This window comes from Phalacrocorax aristotelis, chromosome 2, assembly GCF_949628215.1.
Source record: "Phalacrocorax aristotelis chromosome 2, bGulAri2.1, whole genome shotgun sequence".
Lineage (NCBI taxonomy): Eukaryota > Metazoa > Chordata > Aves > Suliformes > Phalacrocoracidae > Phalacrocorax > Phalacrocorax aristotelis.
Window position 1 is genome coordinate 114,314,525 of NC_134277.1, and position 18,315 is coordinate 114,332,839.

The 18,315-nt window shown below is 43.2% G+C and overlaps 1 protein-coding gene across 1 annotated transcript; it reads right to left on the bottom strand.

Annotated features, from left to right (window-relative positions):
* Positions 1 to 1,776: 1,776 nt before the first annotated feature.
* Positions 1,777 to 6,713, bottom strand: LOC142053311 (myosin regulatory light chain 2, smooth muscle minor isoform-like). Its single transcript, XM_075084761.1, has 3 exons — positions 6,530 to 6,713; positions 6,194 to 6,355; positions 1,777 to 2,528 (listed from the first exon to the last, which is right to left on the bottom strand). The coding sequence occupies exons 1-3, from the start codon at positions 6,711 to 6,713 to the stop codon at positions 2,356 to 2,358; spliced, it is 519 nt and encodes a 172-aa protein (XP_074940862.1). The 3' UTR covers positions 1,777 to 2,355.
* Between the last annotated feature and the right edge of the window lie 11,602 nt (positions 6,714 to 18,315).

Here is an 18,315-nt window from a genome sequence, read left to right on the forward strand (position 1 = left end):
CCATAAGCAAGAACTGGGGTTTAACAATTAGCATTTATTGCTATAGATAAATACCAGCTGCCTCACTCCGAGCCTCAACAGTTTAGTTTGTATCACAGGTTTCAGTCTTTCATATGTAAACAAAGTTATGCAAACATATAAATTTGAATTTTCAAAGCTGATGTTAACAAGGAGAGCCCTTACGGAGCTACGGAGAAATGGAATGCGTGAGCAGCAGCAGCGTATCTGGTTTGAGTTACAAGGAAGGCCTTAAGCCCTTTTGAAACCCAATCTTTGTCAAACATACACCACATGTGTGTTTGTACATACATCCCTGTACCAACAGCTTGCAGATACCTCTTTTTACCCTCTTCTGTAATGAACGAATTTGTTTAACGAGCCCGAACGCAGCGCATACAAAAGCTGCAATTTGAAAAATCCCGGCAGCTAGCGTTGGCCGCCCTCGGTGCGGTGGGAGCAGCGCTCCTGCGGGAAGGGCCCGCGTTTTCCCCGCCGCGCCGCACCCAGGCGCCCTTCGGGAGCCGAGCAACAAACGCCCCTCAGCCGCGCGCGCGCCAGGCGCTGCGGTGCCACCTGCCGATGGCCCTGGGGACCGGCGCCAGGCGCGCCCCGCGCCGGGCAGGCCGGCACTGCGAATCCGGTTTCACGGGTACCTTACAAAAAAGTCTTTTCGAGTTTTTCTCTCCGCCCCCCTCTAAATATAAATAGCTTCAGGAAAAAAAAGCAGCAACTGAGAGAAAACCTACTTTTGAAGCACTTGGATTTCTTCTTCTGTCTTCTCTGAAAGCGTTTTGAACCCTTCCCCCCCCCGCCCCCTCTGCTTTTCAGCACCTTCCACTGGTCTTACAGGCCTGCTGCTAGCATCCTGTGACCCCTGATGCGCTCGCACCCTTCCGTCCTTTCGCAGAGCCAGCTGGGACCGAAGTAGAGCAGAAGCTTTGGAGCTTTTCCTTACAGGTACCAGTGAATGATTTTTATGGCGTTGACCTTCTCAAAAGATGGCGGCCCTGGTAGGTTATTCATGAAAGAACAGTGTGTTTCTGCAACAAATAATCACTGTGCTCTAAAGAAACTTATTAGAAGTTCAGTTCGCAATGGCAGCCTACCGAGAAACAGCAAAATGCTCCCAGCCAGATGACATTTCTTAATTCTGTAGCCTAAATTCTGAAGGGATAACGATGTAACTCCTAGAAGTGACAGCAGCAGCTCTGATCATCCTTTCTCTCAAGACCAAAAAACCAAAACCACAAGTATTCAGATTATGGCGAAGTTGCTTCATAGCACTGCAACAAATCTGCAACGCATTCCATACCACAAGAACTAGAGCATATAATTATGGGAAATGGAACAAAAAAGAATGCCTCCTTCTCACACACCCAAAGCACCGCTCTCAGCAGCGGCTCTTAAAAATATATCGTGTATTGTTTCATTTGGAAAGCAAGAATAACATTTTTGGATAGAAAACAAAAAGGACAGAGAAAGAAAGCACACCTTCCTTCTTCATCCAGCCCCGTTCTCACTGAGCTTTAAAAAATGATGGGAAGAGAAAAGAAAGGGAAAAAAAACCAGTTGCAATGAAATGTAACGAATTCTATGTTGTCAGTCCTGCAGATCTGGTAAGCGGCATCACTCAAGCATTCCACTCACACACGGTGTCTCTTTTAAAGAAAGCGCTAGGATTTACCATCCAAGTTTTTAAAAAGCAGTATTAATATTGTTCTCAGTGTCAAGAAACGGAGGCGCTAAGGTGGTAAAATACCCCCTCAATTACATCCGTAAGATTTAAAATGTTTAATGTGCAAGTCGTGGACAGAAATCATTGATTTACAATCTACTAAAATTCAAAGGATGGAAATTTCTTCATTGTACACGCTTCACAGTAGTAAGTGAAATACTCAAGCCACTGAAGTACAAACATCGGTATGCTTAAGTGACTTATGCTTCATTTTTAAGGCAAAAACAGGTAACAACACAACTGCATATAGTTCCAAAAATATTTACAGATATGATTAGATAAACAGTCCACTTCTAGCATGAGAATTTTAATGATGTACTTAATACAGCAGTGGTTTGTTTGAAAAGTTACCATTAAAAATGTAAAATTAGCTAGGATGAGTAGCACTGACATTTTCACCTGGGCCCCCACACTCACAGATCTGTGTCCCTAAACCTCTATCACTGTGAGCTGTCCTCTCTTAGGTGTGCCTGAGCAGCCCGGAGTCCACAGGCAAAAAAGGTGGAATGCTAAAAATGTATGCAAGAGGTCCCAAGAAGAAAAAAGAAAATCAGATCCCGAGAAATAAAATTAATGGGGGGAGCAGGGGGGAAGCTATCTGCAGGTATCCAGGGACTTGCTCAGTCATCCTTGTCTTTCGCTCCGTGTTTCAGGATGCGCGTGAATTCAATGTAGTTGAAATTGCCCTTTTTGTCGATGGGCGCCTCTCTGTACAGCTCATCCACCTCTTCATCCGTGAACCTGTCCCCCATGGTCGTCAGCAGCTCGCGCAGGTAGTCTTCCTGGATGAACCCTGGAATGAGATGTATAGAGAGAAACACAAAAGGGAAGCCATTTCTTAGCCGAGTCTTCGAAAGCGGTAAGAGAGACCTACAACAGATATTCAATTAACTAATACAGCATGTAATATATGCGCTTGCACCAAGAGTCCCAAATACTTAATTGAATTCTAAGGAAATTCCGTGAATGCAAAGGGGAAGGGGGGAAAGTTTGATGTGTTTCATAGCAATTTTTGAAAAGAGGGCCTGATCTCCTGTGATCTAATAATACCTGTTCGCATCTACTGATCTTCAACAGCTCAATGTGGAAAAACAAGTTCCTGTGACTGCTGGTCTCATTACACAAGACGTTCTCTTAACTGAATTGTATTTTTCTTCACTTAAATAGATATATTTGCGCATCCTCTATAAACTAGTTTCCTCTGGGGACTAAATAACCACTGGTTGGCTCTTCACTGCTGCACAATACTGTTGCTGGAGGCGGTTTTTGTGGGTACGGTGAACTGCTGGCAAGCATCCAGGGAAAGAGTTTGTAACAGAAAAGACTTTCAGACAGGATTCAGCAAGTTAACTCAGGAGGGGGGAGTAACGTTTACTGTGGAGAGGTAGAGGTGGACAAGCCAGTCAAAAAAGGTAGGATATATTATTTATTTTATGCTGAAATACTAAGCAGAAGATTTTGGAGGCAATTAACAAATATATAAAAATGAGCAGCTGCTAAGTATGTTCTGTTAATTCAATTTCAATAGGTGGGCAGAACCACCAGTTGCCAAATAATTCCAGGAAAGTTTAGAGATGAAAAAAGGAATGTGCATAACAAATGGTAGACAGTGAATGCAGAAACTGCTTCATGTTGAAATAAGACCTACCATGCCTTTAAATCCACAATACTTGCTTCATTTGAGAAAGACATCAGTTATTGAACTTTAGTTGGAGAAGTATCAATAACAGAACAGAGGAGGTAGAAGTAGGTTCAAAAAAAAACCAAAACGTAAACTGTGCAGAACAGCTGAAAATCATATGTAGACACCCACATCAACTGATGTAGATTCAATTAGAATGTGATTTTAAAAAAAAATGTTCTGCTTTTGAAAAAGAGTTCAATAACTGAAGCAGAGTTCATTAGAGAGACAAAGCCAAACAGGGAATCAGGGGACCAAAAGGCAGTCAATGAGCAGGACAAATTATCATGGGGTTGGCGTATGCTGCGGGGAAGGGAAAGAAAACGCGTTTCAACATACGCTAATTAAACCAGCATCATATCCCAGTGTAGAGAAGCCCTTAATTGCTGACTCCAAATGAAGAAGGCTAACAGCAATGTTCCACTTTAGAGATGGGGAGAATGTTCAGTTCACCAGGCCCATCTTAATCAGGTGAAATTTTGGAGTTGTCTCTTTGCAGGTGTGCATAAAGAAGGGGAAAAACCAGCTCAACAGATTAGGCTCTCTATTTCTGCAGTCCTACAGAGACCAAGTAGTGATGAGAGATGACATAAGAATTAGTATTCAAAGAATGCAAGGCCTTTGGTGCTGCAAGTTTAGCCTGAAGGACTTAAACTGCTTCTGTCTGAACAGCTAGGTGCTTAAACACTGAACTAGGTTGCCAGACTAGGAATATACTAAAACTTTTAGCAGCACTGAACTGTAAAGGGAACAGTACTCCCACTCTCCCTCACACACAGCTTCAATATAGATGGAGAGTAACACATTAATGAAGCACAATTTAAGATTCAGCACAAATCAGATGACAATAAAGGATCAAAGAGCAGACAAAAGATATACCAAATGCAGACAGATGTAACTTTTATGCTCATTTCGTAGTACTACATACAGTAGTAATGCTGAAGCAATACACCCAACTAGACTGGCAATATAGGAAACGTAAGTAAAAACCAACAAGTACAACTACCGTATCCTCATCAAGGGGGTCTGATTTGTATTATTCTCTTTCAGACGAACTACACTGATGTAGAGCTAGAAAATCAGGCCCGTAACACACACACGCGTGGTGATTATGAAGTGGGAGAAAAAAAAAGGAAAAGGTTTGACGTAGCTGGAAATGCTTTTGTTCAATTTTAAAGGGAACAAACTGATCAGAAGTCAAATGGGAGAATAAAATTAATATAAAGCAAACATACCATGGGTTCTACAAATACATCACACAGTATTTTGAAGACTGCACTTTGACTATTATGAATCAAAAATCAATAAAACAGCATAACTACCTAACATGTTTCCCGGTTAAAATTTGAGGATGGCCTAAGACACAAAAGAGTCTGTGGAATCATTATCCTCAAATCATCCTAGGACTAGACTAAAACATTTACTACACAGAGTTGAAAGATAATAAAACCAATCTTATCTGTACACGGAGGCCTGAACTAGTAACTTATTGTTTACATAGACGTAGGTTACTGTTCAAAAGAACTGGTGGCACAATCATTTTCTTTATATTGTAATTCGCAGGCTCTTGTTTTGGTGCACACAAAAAAACCCTGTGGCACAATGTGTCAGACTACCTGTGGAGAGAAAATAATTAACCTACTAACAAAAATTCCTTCTCTAGGAGATGGTAAAGAGATTTCCCTTGAGAGGGAGGAAGTCAATTAACATTTGAAAAGGCCTTACCAGCAGAAAGCCTGTTTACCTACACCTCAGCAGGAAGGGGATGCTCTTTGAAAAGGCAAAAGGTGCTAAAAATACACAGACTGAAAATAGCTGTTTGAAATGGAATAATATCCTTTGAAAGGTTCAGAGCACATATCCACAGGTTAGATTGAAATTTTGTGGTGGACGGCTGTGAGGAAAGTTATAGGTGCAGTGACGTCTCCAGTACAGAGGCTATATAATTTCAGCACGCCCTAGTGAGACGTGTTCACAACATGTCAAAGCGCTGATATTCTGTAATAGCACAGAATTGCCCTACAGATTCATCCCTGGCTGCTACACAATTCTCTGGAATCTAAACCTACGTGAATAAATAAATAAATTTTAAAAAGCATAAACTCTGACCTCAAGACGATAGACACAACCTTGAAAGTCTGATATAGTAAAACTGAGCTGTGCATTCTTCTTTCCCCCCAACTTACTCAGTCCAAACCCCACCCGGTTTTTATCTTTAGATTATTAAGGCTACAGCCCTTCCTGCAACCTGAAAGCAAACAGACCTGCTGGTGCGCGCATGACACATGGCATTTGTGATCAGAGCCATAACATACACTAGGCAACTAGAGTTTACATAGTCTGGACAGCCTGCCTTGAACTCAGATGCATCTCAGACCTCCTGCCGGGGGAGGACAAACTCTGTTGTGTTACGGATTTCACATCTGTTACCTTTTCAGTGCCACGCTACCCATTTTAATTCCTCAGCTTCTTAGACCAAATGCGTCTTATTTTGCACTTTGAGGAAGACGCATGCTGCCCAGTTAAAACACTCTTCTTCAAAGCCTCACAGAACATAATTACTAGTAGTCCTTAGTACTCACACAGAACAGCCGGACTGTTTTTGCTCTCACTGAGTAATAAGCCAAATTCTCATTACTTGGTAGAATATGCCATCTAGAAGGATTACTGTGTCATTGTTCATTTATAAAGGCGCAAAAATCAGCATACTATTTAGAAACCCAAATAAACAGCATAAAAGCATCCCCCCCATCCCCTGCCAAGTGGCTGAGTTTCACCTGTTGCTTCTTCATCAAAGCAAGCAAAAGCATTCCTGATGACGTCTTCTGGATCGGTGCCATTTAACTTCTCTCCAAACATTGTGAGGAACATTGTGAAGTTTATGGGACCTGGAGCCTCATTCATCATGGCATCTAGGTATTCATCCGTTGGATTCTTTCCTGCAAATAAAGGCAGCTTTAGCTAAAGCTGGTTTAGCTTTCACACTAAAAGAAAAAGTAATCTGAAGAGCATAACACAAACGGAGACACCTCTCCTAAGCTATCCCAAACTCAACATCTTCATTACAACAGCGTGAATTTCCTTGGCAACCATAAACAGCAAAGCGACATTACCAAGGGAGGCGAGCATATCGTGCAAGTCCTCTTTGTCAATGAAGCCATCCCTGTTCTGGTCGATCATGTTGAAGGCCTCCTTGAATTCTTGGATCTGCGACTGATCAAACATTGCGAATACATTGGAAGTGGCACGCTGAGGGCGCTTCTTGGTGGTCTTCGTCTTTGCCTTTTTGCTAGACATGTTGATTTTTGGACACTAGGGAGAGAAATAAACACGGTAAATATAATAAGATCAGAGTTAGGACTAAAAAAAAACCAAACCTGTACTAAGGTTTACTGTTAAACTTCACAGATAGAAAACACCTCTAACACACTTCCATTTCCTCTCATCAGAACACACTTCCCTAATCAAAAAGGCAAAAATAGAAGCAGAAAATACAAACGAATGAAAGACAGACTCCTAAACAAATAAAGTCACTGAAAGAAGACATAAGTTAAACTTGAACTTCAGCCTTCAAAGGGACAGCTTTGTCTGGGATCCTTTCTTAGTACAGACACTTGCAAGGAGGGAAGTCAGAAGGGTCTCCAGCGTAAAAGAGCAAAGCGAGGTTTTGAGAGCTGCGTTAAGCCTGTGAAAGAGCTCTGTATGCATATGGTTATATGATAACTGTATGGATATATGATAACTACCCCTAGGTAGTAGGGGAAGGAAAAACACAACTCAGTTCACCTGAGCCAACATTGAAGCCCCTACACTTGACAGCTGACAGCAGTAAATTGATGCTTTCTTGTATAATGATGGGTCTCTGTCCTTGCCTTCCATTATTTAAAACACCTTAAACCTAGAAGAAAACTGTGCAAGCTATATTTCTGCTCATACTGGTAAATTCTGCCTAATCTCCATTTACTTTTACGCATTTCATTTTACCTGAAATATACCACAGTCAGCATACCTGAAAGCTGACTTCTGCTGCCCACTCCTCTAAGCAAAAAGGTAAAAGCAACCAACTCATGCTGCTTTTGCTCGTCTCCCTAGAAAAACTGCTCAGAAAAAGATATCTTCATCTGTAACACTCAGCTTGGGGTCTGAGCAACCCAGGGCAATGGCCATGCTTTGGTCCACTGTCATTTAATTGACCTGTTGCTAAGCCTGCTAAGGCTTCTATCGTACGGTGCTGCAGAACAAGCTTTAAGATTTTAAAGATCGAACTAGGGGAAACTGCATTTGTTCTTTAGGGTAGGTGGGAGGGGGAAACCTACATGCCGCCCCTTTCAGCTTTAACCACAGAAGGCCCTGACCTGAAAACAACCTGGCAGCCACCCTTTGCCCTAAGCTTGGACTTGTGGGGAGAATTGAGCTCAGCGACAAAGCTCAGCTCACCGGTGAGCTGAGGAGATTTTTTAATTAAAAAAAATAATAAAATTATCCCCTCGATCTCGCCGATGGTTAAGGCTGAGGCTCCGGCAGCCACATCCTGCCAGAGCCTCAGCCTCAACTGTCGGGGATGGCGTTGGCGGTGGAGCCCGGCGCCATCACTTCTCCGCAGCAGCGGCTGCCCCAGCAGCTGCCGCCAACGGTCGCCGGTTCGAACGCGTCTCCCAAGGGTCACTCTCCTCAGCCCCTTCCCGCCCCACCGGCAGCACCCAGACCCTCCCGGCCTCACCCCAACGATCGCTGCGGGGACCCGGTACGAGCCAGACGCGGAACGGAGGAAGCGACCGCAGCCCCGGTGCTTCCCGGTGAAACCATCGCCCTCCAGAAGGGCGGGTGGGGACGACCGGGGCGGGCCGACACCGGGTGGCGGCGGGAGAAGCAGCGGAGGGCAGCGAAGCCTTTTCTCCTAACGATCGCAGCGCCCACCCCGGCTGCTCGGGGGCCGGCTGGTCCGGGACATCCCTGCAAACGCTTCTCTCCCACCCCCTCCGCTCCGGCAGCCTTGGCGCAGCCCGGGGGAAGTCGCCGCCGCCGCCGCTGGGCCCCGGGCGCCGCCTGCAGGTACCGGGCGGTGGGGAAGGGAGGGGGTTCCGTGGGCCGGGGACGGTGGGGGGAGCCCAGAAAGTTGATGAAGAAGGATAAATCCGAGCCGCCTTGAAAACCCTGTCTGAGGTCGGGGGGCCGCCGGTGCCCGCCCCGGGCGGGGATACGCTCCGGGCTGGTGGTTTAAGAGGTGGAAACGTAGTTCTGGAGGGGTTCTTCGGGTCAGCGGGTTCTTGCCTTGTGCTTATTTTTTATGTATCACGTTGAAGATGGAGCTTCGGTCCGTGTTCCTGAAGCCTCAGCCGGCGGCCGCGGTGCTAACAGGTTCACGGTGTCACAGCAGTGAGGGGAACGAAGCCTGATCGTTTGGTAATATACCGCCTGAATTAAGTGTGGGCAGTTACCCTTACCTCCAGTCTTCCTCGGGTTTCACGTAAGGGATCAGAAAAGTTCCAGTTTGCATCTTTAAGTCTTCTAAATGAGTACTCCCGCCTGAGCAAGACTTACAGCCTGTCGCAGCCGTAGATTATAAGACCCCTTGGAGGATTTATTCTCTTCATTATATTTTCTTCATTAAAACAGTGCAAAGGATAACACTAATTTTTTGCTTTCTTAATTTACTGCCTTAGGGTCTCAAAGAAACCGAGGCACCAGCTCTTTTTAGTGCTCCCCTGAGGCTGGGGTCTGAAACGACTTCAGAAGCAGTTTGGTTTTAACTGCTGACCGCTTCTGCATTTTTGAAATTTTCCTGAAAAGAACGCTTATTCACATTTTGCATATTGAAGTCCCATGTAAATCACTTGAGCTTCTAGAAGCTGTTGTTTTGTACAGAAACAGATACTGAAATATTGTCAGATGGGAAAGCTGCGCTGTCTGTTCATCACTCTTTTAAATCCTTTCCTACCTACTAACAGTTTTGTTGGTATACACTCCGCATCTTGGTAAACAATAGCTCTTAAGGAGGAAAGGAAAAAATCGAGGAACAGGCTTTTACTGAAATTGCCAATTCTATTTACAAATAGAAATGGTTTACGTTTAGGCAGTGTACATATGAAAGTTAATATATTAGTACATAATCTAGAAGTCGCAGTCCCAAATTTGAAGGGAGAGACTAACTGCCAAAAGGCCCAAGTTTCTTTCCCTGCCCTCCCCTCAAACCAGAAGAGTTACTTCACGAGGTCTGAGAATTTGGCCTAATGAGCTTAAAAGAATACTTTCCCAGTGAATTTTAATATCACTCTTCTAAAATTTGCCTTGAAATGCAAGGGAAAGAAATAATCAACTTCAATGAATCAAGAGAGAGCATGCTTATGGAAAAAGTATTGGGGAAAAATCCTCTGTACTTACTAGACATGGTGCATAGTTTCGGGATAATTATATGCAAAGTGTGAGTGGGCAGAAAAGCAGTAGAAACACCAATATAGTATTAGAGTTATTAAAATACTCCATGGTAATCTTCAACAAGTTAATTGTGTGTTGAAATTTAATTATGAAAATAGCTATTTGATATCTTAATTTAAAATCTTTTATAATTTACTGTAAATTGAAGCAGTGCTGCAAATGTACTACTCCGTATTGTATTGTTTTTTATGCTATTAAAAAGGTGTTGCATGAAACCTGTCAACGTGTATGTTGTTCCCACTGTTTAACTTTCAAAGGTGTGAGAGTAGGTGCAGTAATATTAACCGCCCAGTATGAGATCAGGTCTTAGTGACAGAATTGTCTGTCTGTATCTCCCTCTGTCTCTTAAAGCTTTTGTCTCCAATTTGTCACATTGTAATGGAATGAGAAGCAGTTGTTAAATGCAGACCATTTTCTGTGCAACATAGATCTAATATTGCTTTTACAAATGGTTCAATTTTACTTGATTCCAACACACATGATACCGCTAAAGAAATTTAAAGGGGAGAGAAGGGATTTGTTTTGTCTTTCAGAATATTTGGAGATTATTGTTTTTTTACTCATTGACATAAATCTTGAAAAGGAAAAAAAAAGTAAAGGTCTTTTTTGTGAATGTATTAGCTTGCGCTTCAGCTTTTAATGAAGAAGATCTGTTGTGATGATCTCTCAGGTGAACACGACTTTGTGTCTGCTGTTTAAAACTCCCTCCGGAGAGTTTGCTGCTTGAGAATGGTACCTGTGAGCTGCCCGCAGCCCTGAGCAGCCCTTAGTTCCCTGTGGTTGTGCATCCCTGGCTGTTGCTGGAGAACAGCGTGGCTCTCGTCCCGTTTCCTGCTGCCTTACAGGCTGTGTCTGGGAGTGCAGTGATGCCACGGGCTGTTTCTTGAGCACGCAGGCTCTTCCGTGCTCTCGCAGCGCTCCCCGGCTGCAGAGAGAGCTGTGCTGGCAGATCGCTATCTGATGGGAGAGCAGGCCTGGTCTTGACGGCGGCCTTCGGGCTCTTCTAAAAGAACAGTCCAGGCACATCCTAGGGAGAGCACGTTCTGGGAAGCCCGGGGTTGAAGTGAGCAGCTCTGCTGCTAAGTGATTCGTCCAGCCTTTTGCCACCACCCAGGGCAAAGTATGTCCAGAGTGAGGGGTTTCTCCAAGCGCCCTGCGGTGAGAGCGTGCCCTCCCCGCCGTCCTGTGCGCAGGCCAGGCGCGGCGGGAGCTTCTTGTGACCCGGGCGGGCTGCGCTGGAAGGATGCTCTTGCAGCTCGCCGTACTGTACTGAGAAATGGTGCCACCTGCTGATAAGCTCCGGTTTCATACAGCGTTTGCTTTGTGGGCTGGAGAAAAATGCTTGCACTGCCAAATCCAAGAAAATATGCCAAAAATTTGTTTGTTTCTCAAGTACCACATAACTTCCTGCAAAAACCATGCAGAATAGGAATTAATTTATCCATTCTGAAAACATGGGGTTTTTTAGATGCTGAGCTCTTAACTCCTTCAGTTTTTCTTTCTACTACTTTTTCCTTCATTACTCCCACATTCTTTCTCATTTATGTCAGCCTTGTGTAAGAAAAAACCTTTTTAAGCAAAACATATAAAATTTCATATCCTTTCCCTCTAAAATACTCAATCCTTTGGTGTTGTTGAAATGTTATCCTAGGCTTGTTTTCTTTGGATTGTCTAAAAGCCTTCAAAATTATCTGTTTCATGCTTAAGTTCTAAGGCTCTTTCAGACGGCAAGCAATTTACAGTAAACCTTCTCCCTGCTTTTATTTAGCTCTCTCCATTTCCCCGCCTCCGCTGAGTTATGATGACAGTGCGAATACTTGTGATTAACTTGGTTGCTTAATGAAGCAGAATCAGTCTTTGTCATATGATGTTTATTATGAATCTGATTAATGTTAGAGAAGCAGCTGCACTGGCTCACAGTAAAAGTCTGCCTAGTCCTGTCTGCCCTGGCTGTAGAGAGATGTGTATTCTGGAGCAAAGTCCTGGCTGTGCTTTGGTGAGCTGCCATTCCTGTAGACTGTATCTGCACTGCCTGTTCCACAAAGGCAACTGCACTGAACGAGTGGGAGCCAGGGGACTGCGGTCATGGTGTACCGCTTGCTCGCTGCAAGGCCAAGAAAAATACCACGATCGTCCACAGCAGCTGCATTTGGCCATATACAACAGCAAGGAGCAGAGCAAGCCTATCAGGATTGCTCAGGCTGGACTTTTGCGCAACATTCAGGTCTTGCTACCTCCTGAGAAGGTGAGAACTGTGAATCTGGGGTTAAATGACATAGCCCAAGTCTCACCCTCATTTTACAGCAAGTCAAAATTGCCCCATAAAGTGGGGAAGGGGAAGCCCAATAGTTGTGTCCTCTTCCTGCTTCTTGCATTTCTGGGTGGAGCACGACTGGGATGTGTCTGCTGGTTCCTTGGATGCCTTCAATAAGTAATAGATGCTGTGAGGTCTCTCCTGCCAGGTCCCTGAGGGTTTTATTGTTTGTTCTAGGGTTTGTTTGTTTGTGTGGGGGTTTGGTTTTTTGTTTGTTTTGTTTTTTTCTGAAACTTGGAATAATTTTTTTTAAAATCACTTTCACACTATGCTTCCTCTTCTTTTTGGAGCAGAAAGAGCACTGAGTGCTTTTAGCCTGTTCTTAAGGGGAGAGCAGCAGCAATGGCCATATGCAGGTATTGACGGACAAATAAGAATGAGGGAAGCCTATGGTATCTTCCCAGAATTCTCTCCCAACCTCTACTATTTTTAGCTCATGGAGGGGTAAGCCACCCTGTTTCAGATCTGGTATTTAGTAACCCATGAGCTTGCCTAATATGTAGTCCGTGGACTGATGTAAATTTAGCATCCACAATATCCTTTGCGTGTGCTTTTTGGATGCCTCTGCAAGGTTGCTATATGTTACGTGAAGAACTTCACCTCACTATTTTTGAACCTACCTATTCCTATTTTTATTCGATGCTCTAGACTTTGTATTGGAAGAAATGCTGAGGCTGAATTGTGTGCCCACCTCTTTTGTATTACTTGTGCTTCTAGAGAGCTCTTGGTGTTCCGTCAGCTGTAGCAGAGAGTCCCGCTTAGGTCATTTTTTTGTATAGAAGCTATTCCATACCCTTGGTCATCATAGAAGTAAGACTGAGGATATGCATAGGAAACAAACAAAATACTATCAAAAAGGAGACTAGGTGAAAAAGTGTATTTGTGATTTTTGCATTGAATTAAGCATTAAAAATATGTGAGAGTTGGATATTTTTGCCAGTTAAGGGATTTTTCTGAGTGTATTGTCACTGTTGAGACAAGTAGCAAACGCTACTTAACAGAGGTTAAGTATTGACAGCACAGTCAAATATTTCTAAATTTTGTTCTAAGTAATTTCTAGGTCAAACCAGTCATTTAACAAAAGCAGTTTGACTTCACCTAGTATTTTGGCTCATCCCGCTGCCTTTCTGTCCCTTCTCCTCTGATTCCAGCTGGCATCTGTTGTCTCTGTCAAGCTATCCCAAGTGCAGTGCCGTATCCGTCAGAGTGACAGTCATTCTTTTTGTGATGCTGGGAGTGTCCCAGAGTTGTTCTGGAACTTCTCCAAAAATAGCTCCAGCGCTGTGATCCAAACGGAATATATTTTGGAAGTCATGAGTGAAAGAAGGGATTCTGAATCCATGTCTTTGCTTGGGTCTCTTGGAGGGCCTCGGAGCAAGGCTTCTAACCGGCTGCGGGGTATTCCCTGTTTTCATTCAAAGAGCTCATGAGTAAGAATGGTAAGTTACTGCTTTCCCAGGTGGTCCCTGCCACAGTGTAGGTGCTGGAGCATGAAAAATAAAGGCTCTCGGAGAATGTACTGGAGCCTATGGAAGACAGATATATCCTTTCTCCATACTGAAAATGAGAAACAGGTGTTCTGACTTTCTGGTAACTTCCAGCGTGCATAGCTGAGGAAAACGTTAGAATATAAGTTCTCTAGAGCATCGTATGACAATGGTATGCCAGGGCCAAGGACAAAGCAGAGAGATGTAATGGAACGTGAATAAAATAAAGTCAGTCTCTGAAGAGTTGTAAAACAGGAGAAAATTATTTATATTTATATAATTATTTAAATCTGCAGCTCCGTCACTGTATGAATGGGCACTGAAATGTGTTTGACGGAGCATCAAGGGACTGGACTCAGCAGACAAGGTGCTCCTTGCATTCCCAAGTTCAAAGTCCTTTATTTATAAGAACACAAATTTAAAAAAAAAAAAAAGACAGACAAAGTTGAAAAGTACATCTTGGGCTGTTGATTTCTGCTAGGTTTTTGTCCCCTGCTACCTTTTCTCCATGATAAAGAAGTCACTGTATTGCCACTTATGGTGTATGTCCGTCACTTGTTTTTTACCTCATCTGCTAAATTGCAATAATTTTAGCCAAATCTTTGTGGGTTTTTCTCCCTTTTGCACTAGTTTTATAGAGAAATATTGCCAGACACCCTGATTCCACAATGTTTGTAAATGAAATGGAAAAACAAGCATTGATAAAGTATTCTTAGTAAGAAGAGAGTGAGTCCTCTAATCTTTCAAATGCATGCAATTAATTCTGCTAAACCTAAGGACACACATACGGGGCTTCTCCTCGCATGGTAAATTAGTGCTTGTATCTATCTGACAATGTGTATGTACAAAGAACGCAGACGACAAAATCTGCTCAATGCTTGGCCAAAGGCCTAAAATGGTATTTTAAAACATACCCAGAAATAAAGAAGGGTCATATTTAGTCAGGTGTTTGACATAAAAAGTAAGCTGTTATCAGTGTTCTTCTTAGGTGATGCCTACACAAGTTTGGTTGGCTGCTGGAGCAATTTCAAAATCAACACACTTCTTGTGGGGTGGTAATACATTGCCAGTGTAAAAGCTATTGTGTTAGAGATGGTTAGCTCTCAGTTAAGGAAGAGGGATTCGATAGAGAAAAAAACCAACCCGGTATCTGTTCGATACAATGCTAAATCAAGGCTTAAGTTGCTTGTGTCTGATGCCGACTCTATTTTAGCAAATACTAAGGCAGGGCTCGCAGGCCCCATTTTACACCCACTCACTTGAACATGCTAGAGAGAGGCTGGACATTATCATGAAATGCTGCCTTTTAACTCCCAAGGACCTGTGCCCACAGCATTCATAAAGGAATAAACAAAACAAAAAGTAGTTGAATATTTAGTGAGGTTGTACTTACTGATGCCCTAAAACAGTCAAAGCGAGGAAATTACAAATTAAGGATTAAATAAACCTTGCAAAATTGAGCAGTGACATCTTACAAGAGTGCTAAAATGAATGGTGCTGTCACACACCGCCTGCTCCTTTAGGCCCACATATTATAGTTAGTCTTGACCTTCCTAATACTATAGTATTGGTAACTGACTTTCAAGCTGTATGTGCAGGGCTGCTCTACTAAGGGACCGAATCACGGCTGCATGGCAGAGGAGCCTGCATGCAGTGAGCGGTTGGGATTTTCCCGGAGGCAGTTCGATTTCCTGCTCCCATTAATCGCGTGCTTCCGAGAAACATGTAAACATCTTCCCTTGGATTTATTGCATTCATACCACCTGCATGACCCCGTAAGCTCTGTGATGCAACATCTATTATGTATGGTCTGTTCTCTAGGGAATATCACACATTTGCTCTAAAAACATTCCTTGGCAGCATTTTTTTCTGTATTGTTGAACGTTGCAATACAAGGTGGTGTTTTTGGTTTTTTTTTTTCAAGGTCTGGCACAGGAATTCCCGAAGGGTGTGCCACCACAGCAGCCTGCCTGCTTTGTCTGCCCACAGCGACTCAGCTCCCTCCTACCCAAAACGAGTGGTCCCAGGGAACGATGTGTGCGCAGGCCCATGGGCTGCAGAGGGAAATAGGAGGAGCCGCCATGTGCCACCACCTTTTTTTTTTAAGATGAAAAGTTTTCTAATATATAAAAAGTTTGAAAAAAACGTGATCTCTGTGGAATTACTGCTCAGAGCGCAACAAAAATGAAATGAGCTGTGTGGAATTTGTTGGTGTCCCCCCCCCCCCCAGTATTGCTTTTCAACATTTCATGATAATTTATTTTTAAGCTGCATTTCAAGAGGCATTTACTGATTTCTTTTTGCCTTTATATTGTTCCCAGCTTCTGTAACTCTGTTTCTGAGTTAACATCATCCTAAATATTTTTTCTGAGGGAGGAGGTTATCTAAAAATGACAGTAGAGTTTGAAAAATTAAGTAAGCAAGCCAAGATAAAAGCATGGGTACATAGGCAACAGCAGATTGATATCTGGTATATAAAATGTTCCCGACTCTGCTTTGGTTGTTAGTCACCCATTATTTGGACTTGCATTGTCTGAATGCCTTCAGTATGGTAAAAGCTATTTGTTGCCATTTGAAACCCCCCACGAACATACCAAATAATAGGTTAGTAATGCTCCGGACAAGAAAAGGCCACAGCCACAGGACACATGTGATGACAAGATTTCAGGTATTTTCCAGCTTTTGGAACAAATGCACAGGGCAGGACACAAAGGCCTACTGTTACTGACGTCCTGTGCCAGGATGGGGCCCATTTCATTACATTTTGTTTCTCATCATATGAGAGTGATCCTAGAAACAAGCGATCTAAAGATAGTTCTTTGGTCAGCAGTGAAACAGATCCTCACTTCAGAGCATACAAACACCACCTCTGTGACATCAATTAGCTGCTGAGCTACTGTATTAAGGTGACTTCATGTTGTCAAATGCTTCAGTTACCTGATCACTGTGTGATAAAAGATGGTTTTATTTGCTTAAATGCAGCATAAAGAGCAGAAACAAGTGGATCCTGTGCGGTTAAAATGTTGCATAGTACCAGTATCTCCAGCAACAGTCAGAGTAGGGGGCTGGGGAGGGGGGGAAAGGCAGCAGGCAAGCGCATACTGGCAGCCCTTCACACAAATGTTGTCCTCTCTGGAGGTTTCTCATGCAGCTGCAACAGCTCTTTGGCTTCAGTTCGACCTTTGCGGATGTAGCCTTAGAACAGGGTAAATGGGTCATGTAAAATAAATCACTGCTTTTCAATAGTGCTTCACAGGGCATTATATATCACTGTAGATGTAAGACTATTAAATGTGTGCATCAGCCTATGAAAATAGTTTTTAATCATAAGCTTAGTCTGGCGTGGAGCTCGGAGACCATTATCTATGAACCCCAAGGGAGAAAAGATTAGGTTCCAAGATTTTGACTGCAAAATGCTAAGTCTAAGTCATCAGAATCTGAAGCTGCTTCAGTGACCAAAGTTATTTTTATTTTTGGAAGTGGATTATTGATGACACATCCCTACAGCCCTCGGCACGCAACCTCAGCTGTCCGGACATTCCTCGCTGCCTAGCTACAGAATGCATCTGATGCTCTTATATGGTCTTTTGGCTGGGTCTGTCCGTCGCGTAGCTCTCCAGCAGTTAAGGGCTTTGCGCCCACTTGCAGGTTAACTGGTCTCCTGTGTTGCAATACAGATACTAGGGAAACCTGAGCGTGGAAGGTCATCATTGGTTAGACCCCAACATCCTTGGAAATTCTCTCTCAATAACTTATCTTCCTGAGTAGGTGTCTTAACATTAACACAGTTCCCCGTCCCCATCCCTAATCTAGAAAGCGGCCAAGAACGTAGCACCCGCAGCGCGACAAGGAACAAAGCTATACCCTGCATTTCAGCTGGCTGTTCAAATATTGACAGCAGCAGTTCACAAGATTTTGAAGTGGACAGTTTCCTCTCAAGGAGGGTAACAGATTTACTTTTATGTAACTCATATTTTTCATTTAAAAATCACTACTTCAAAACTTATCTCCAGCAAGAAAAATCCAGCTGGTCTATCTGCCCCTTACTCAGTGTAACTAACATACCAGCGCCTGAAATTTACTGAGAAGACAGGATCAGGAAAAGAATGGTTTGGGGACCCAGTGCTCATAACAGAACAAAACTGATCCTCTGAATCTTACACCATTTAGACAGTCAAAGCGGAAAAAAAAAATAATTGAGATAGTCTAACATCTCTCTGTAGCACAGGCTGCTTGCACATATGTGCATGGTATTGAATTGCATAGGAATGACAAGATCAGTCTAAAGAAGTGACAGTGTAAATGTTCTCCAGCTTGATGTTACATAGCAACATTTCAACAAGACAGTGTTTCCTGCATCTCTGCACAGTTCTTTGTCACATGGGCATTGTAGGTGAAAACTTCCATACATACTTGTAAACTACCTTCCAAAAAAAAAAAAAAAAAGAAAAATCAGCTGTTGCTAGAACCTTGCAGGCACCCCATGGAGAAACACATCAGCAACCTACTGAGGAACACAGAGTTTAAAAACAAACTTTTGAGAAAAGGAGCAGGTGTGGCAGTCTGAAGCAGTATAGCAAGGAGCATAGTCTGGGTAGGAGAAAAAGAAAAATGGAGGCTAAGTTCCAGTTAGCAGACAAAACACAAAAGTGGGAAAAAAATG

Coding starts and splice junctions, on each gene's coding strand:
- LOC142053311 (XM_075084761.1), bottom strand. CDS start 6,713: ATGTCTAGCAAAAAGGCAAAGACGAAGACCACCAAGAAGCGCCCTCAG. Junction 6,356..6,529: donor CGATATGCTCGCCTCCCTTG/GTAATGTCGCTT, acceptor CTTTATTTGCAG/GAAAGAATCCAACGGATGAA. Junction 2,529..6,193: donor CTTTGATGAAGAAGCAACAG/GTGAAACTCAGC, acceptor ATCTCATTCCAG/GGTTCATCCAGGAAGACTAC.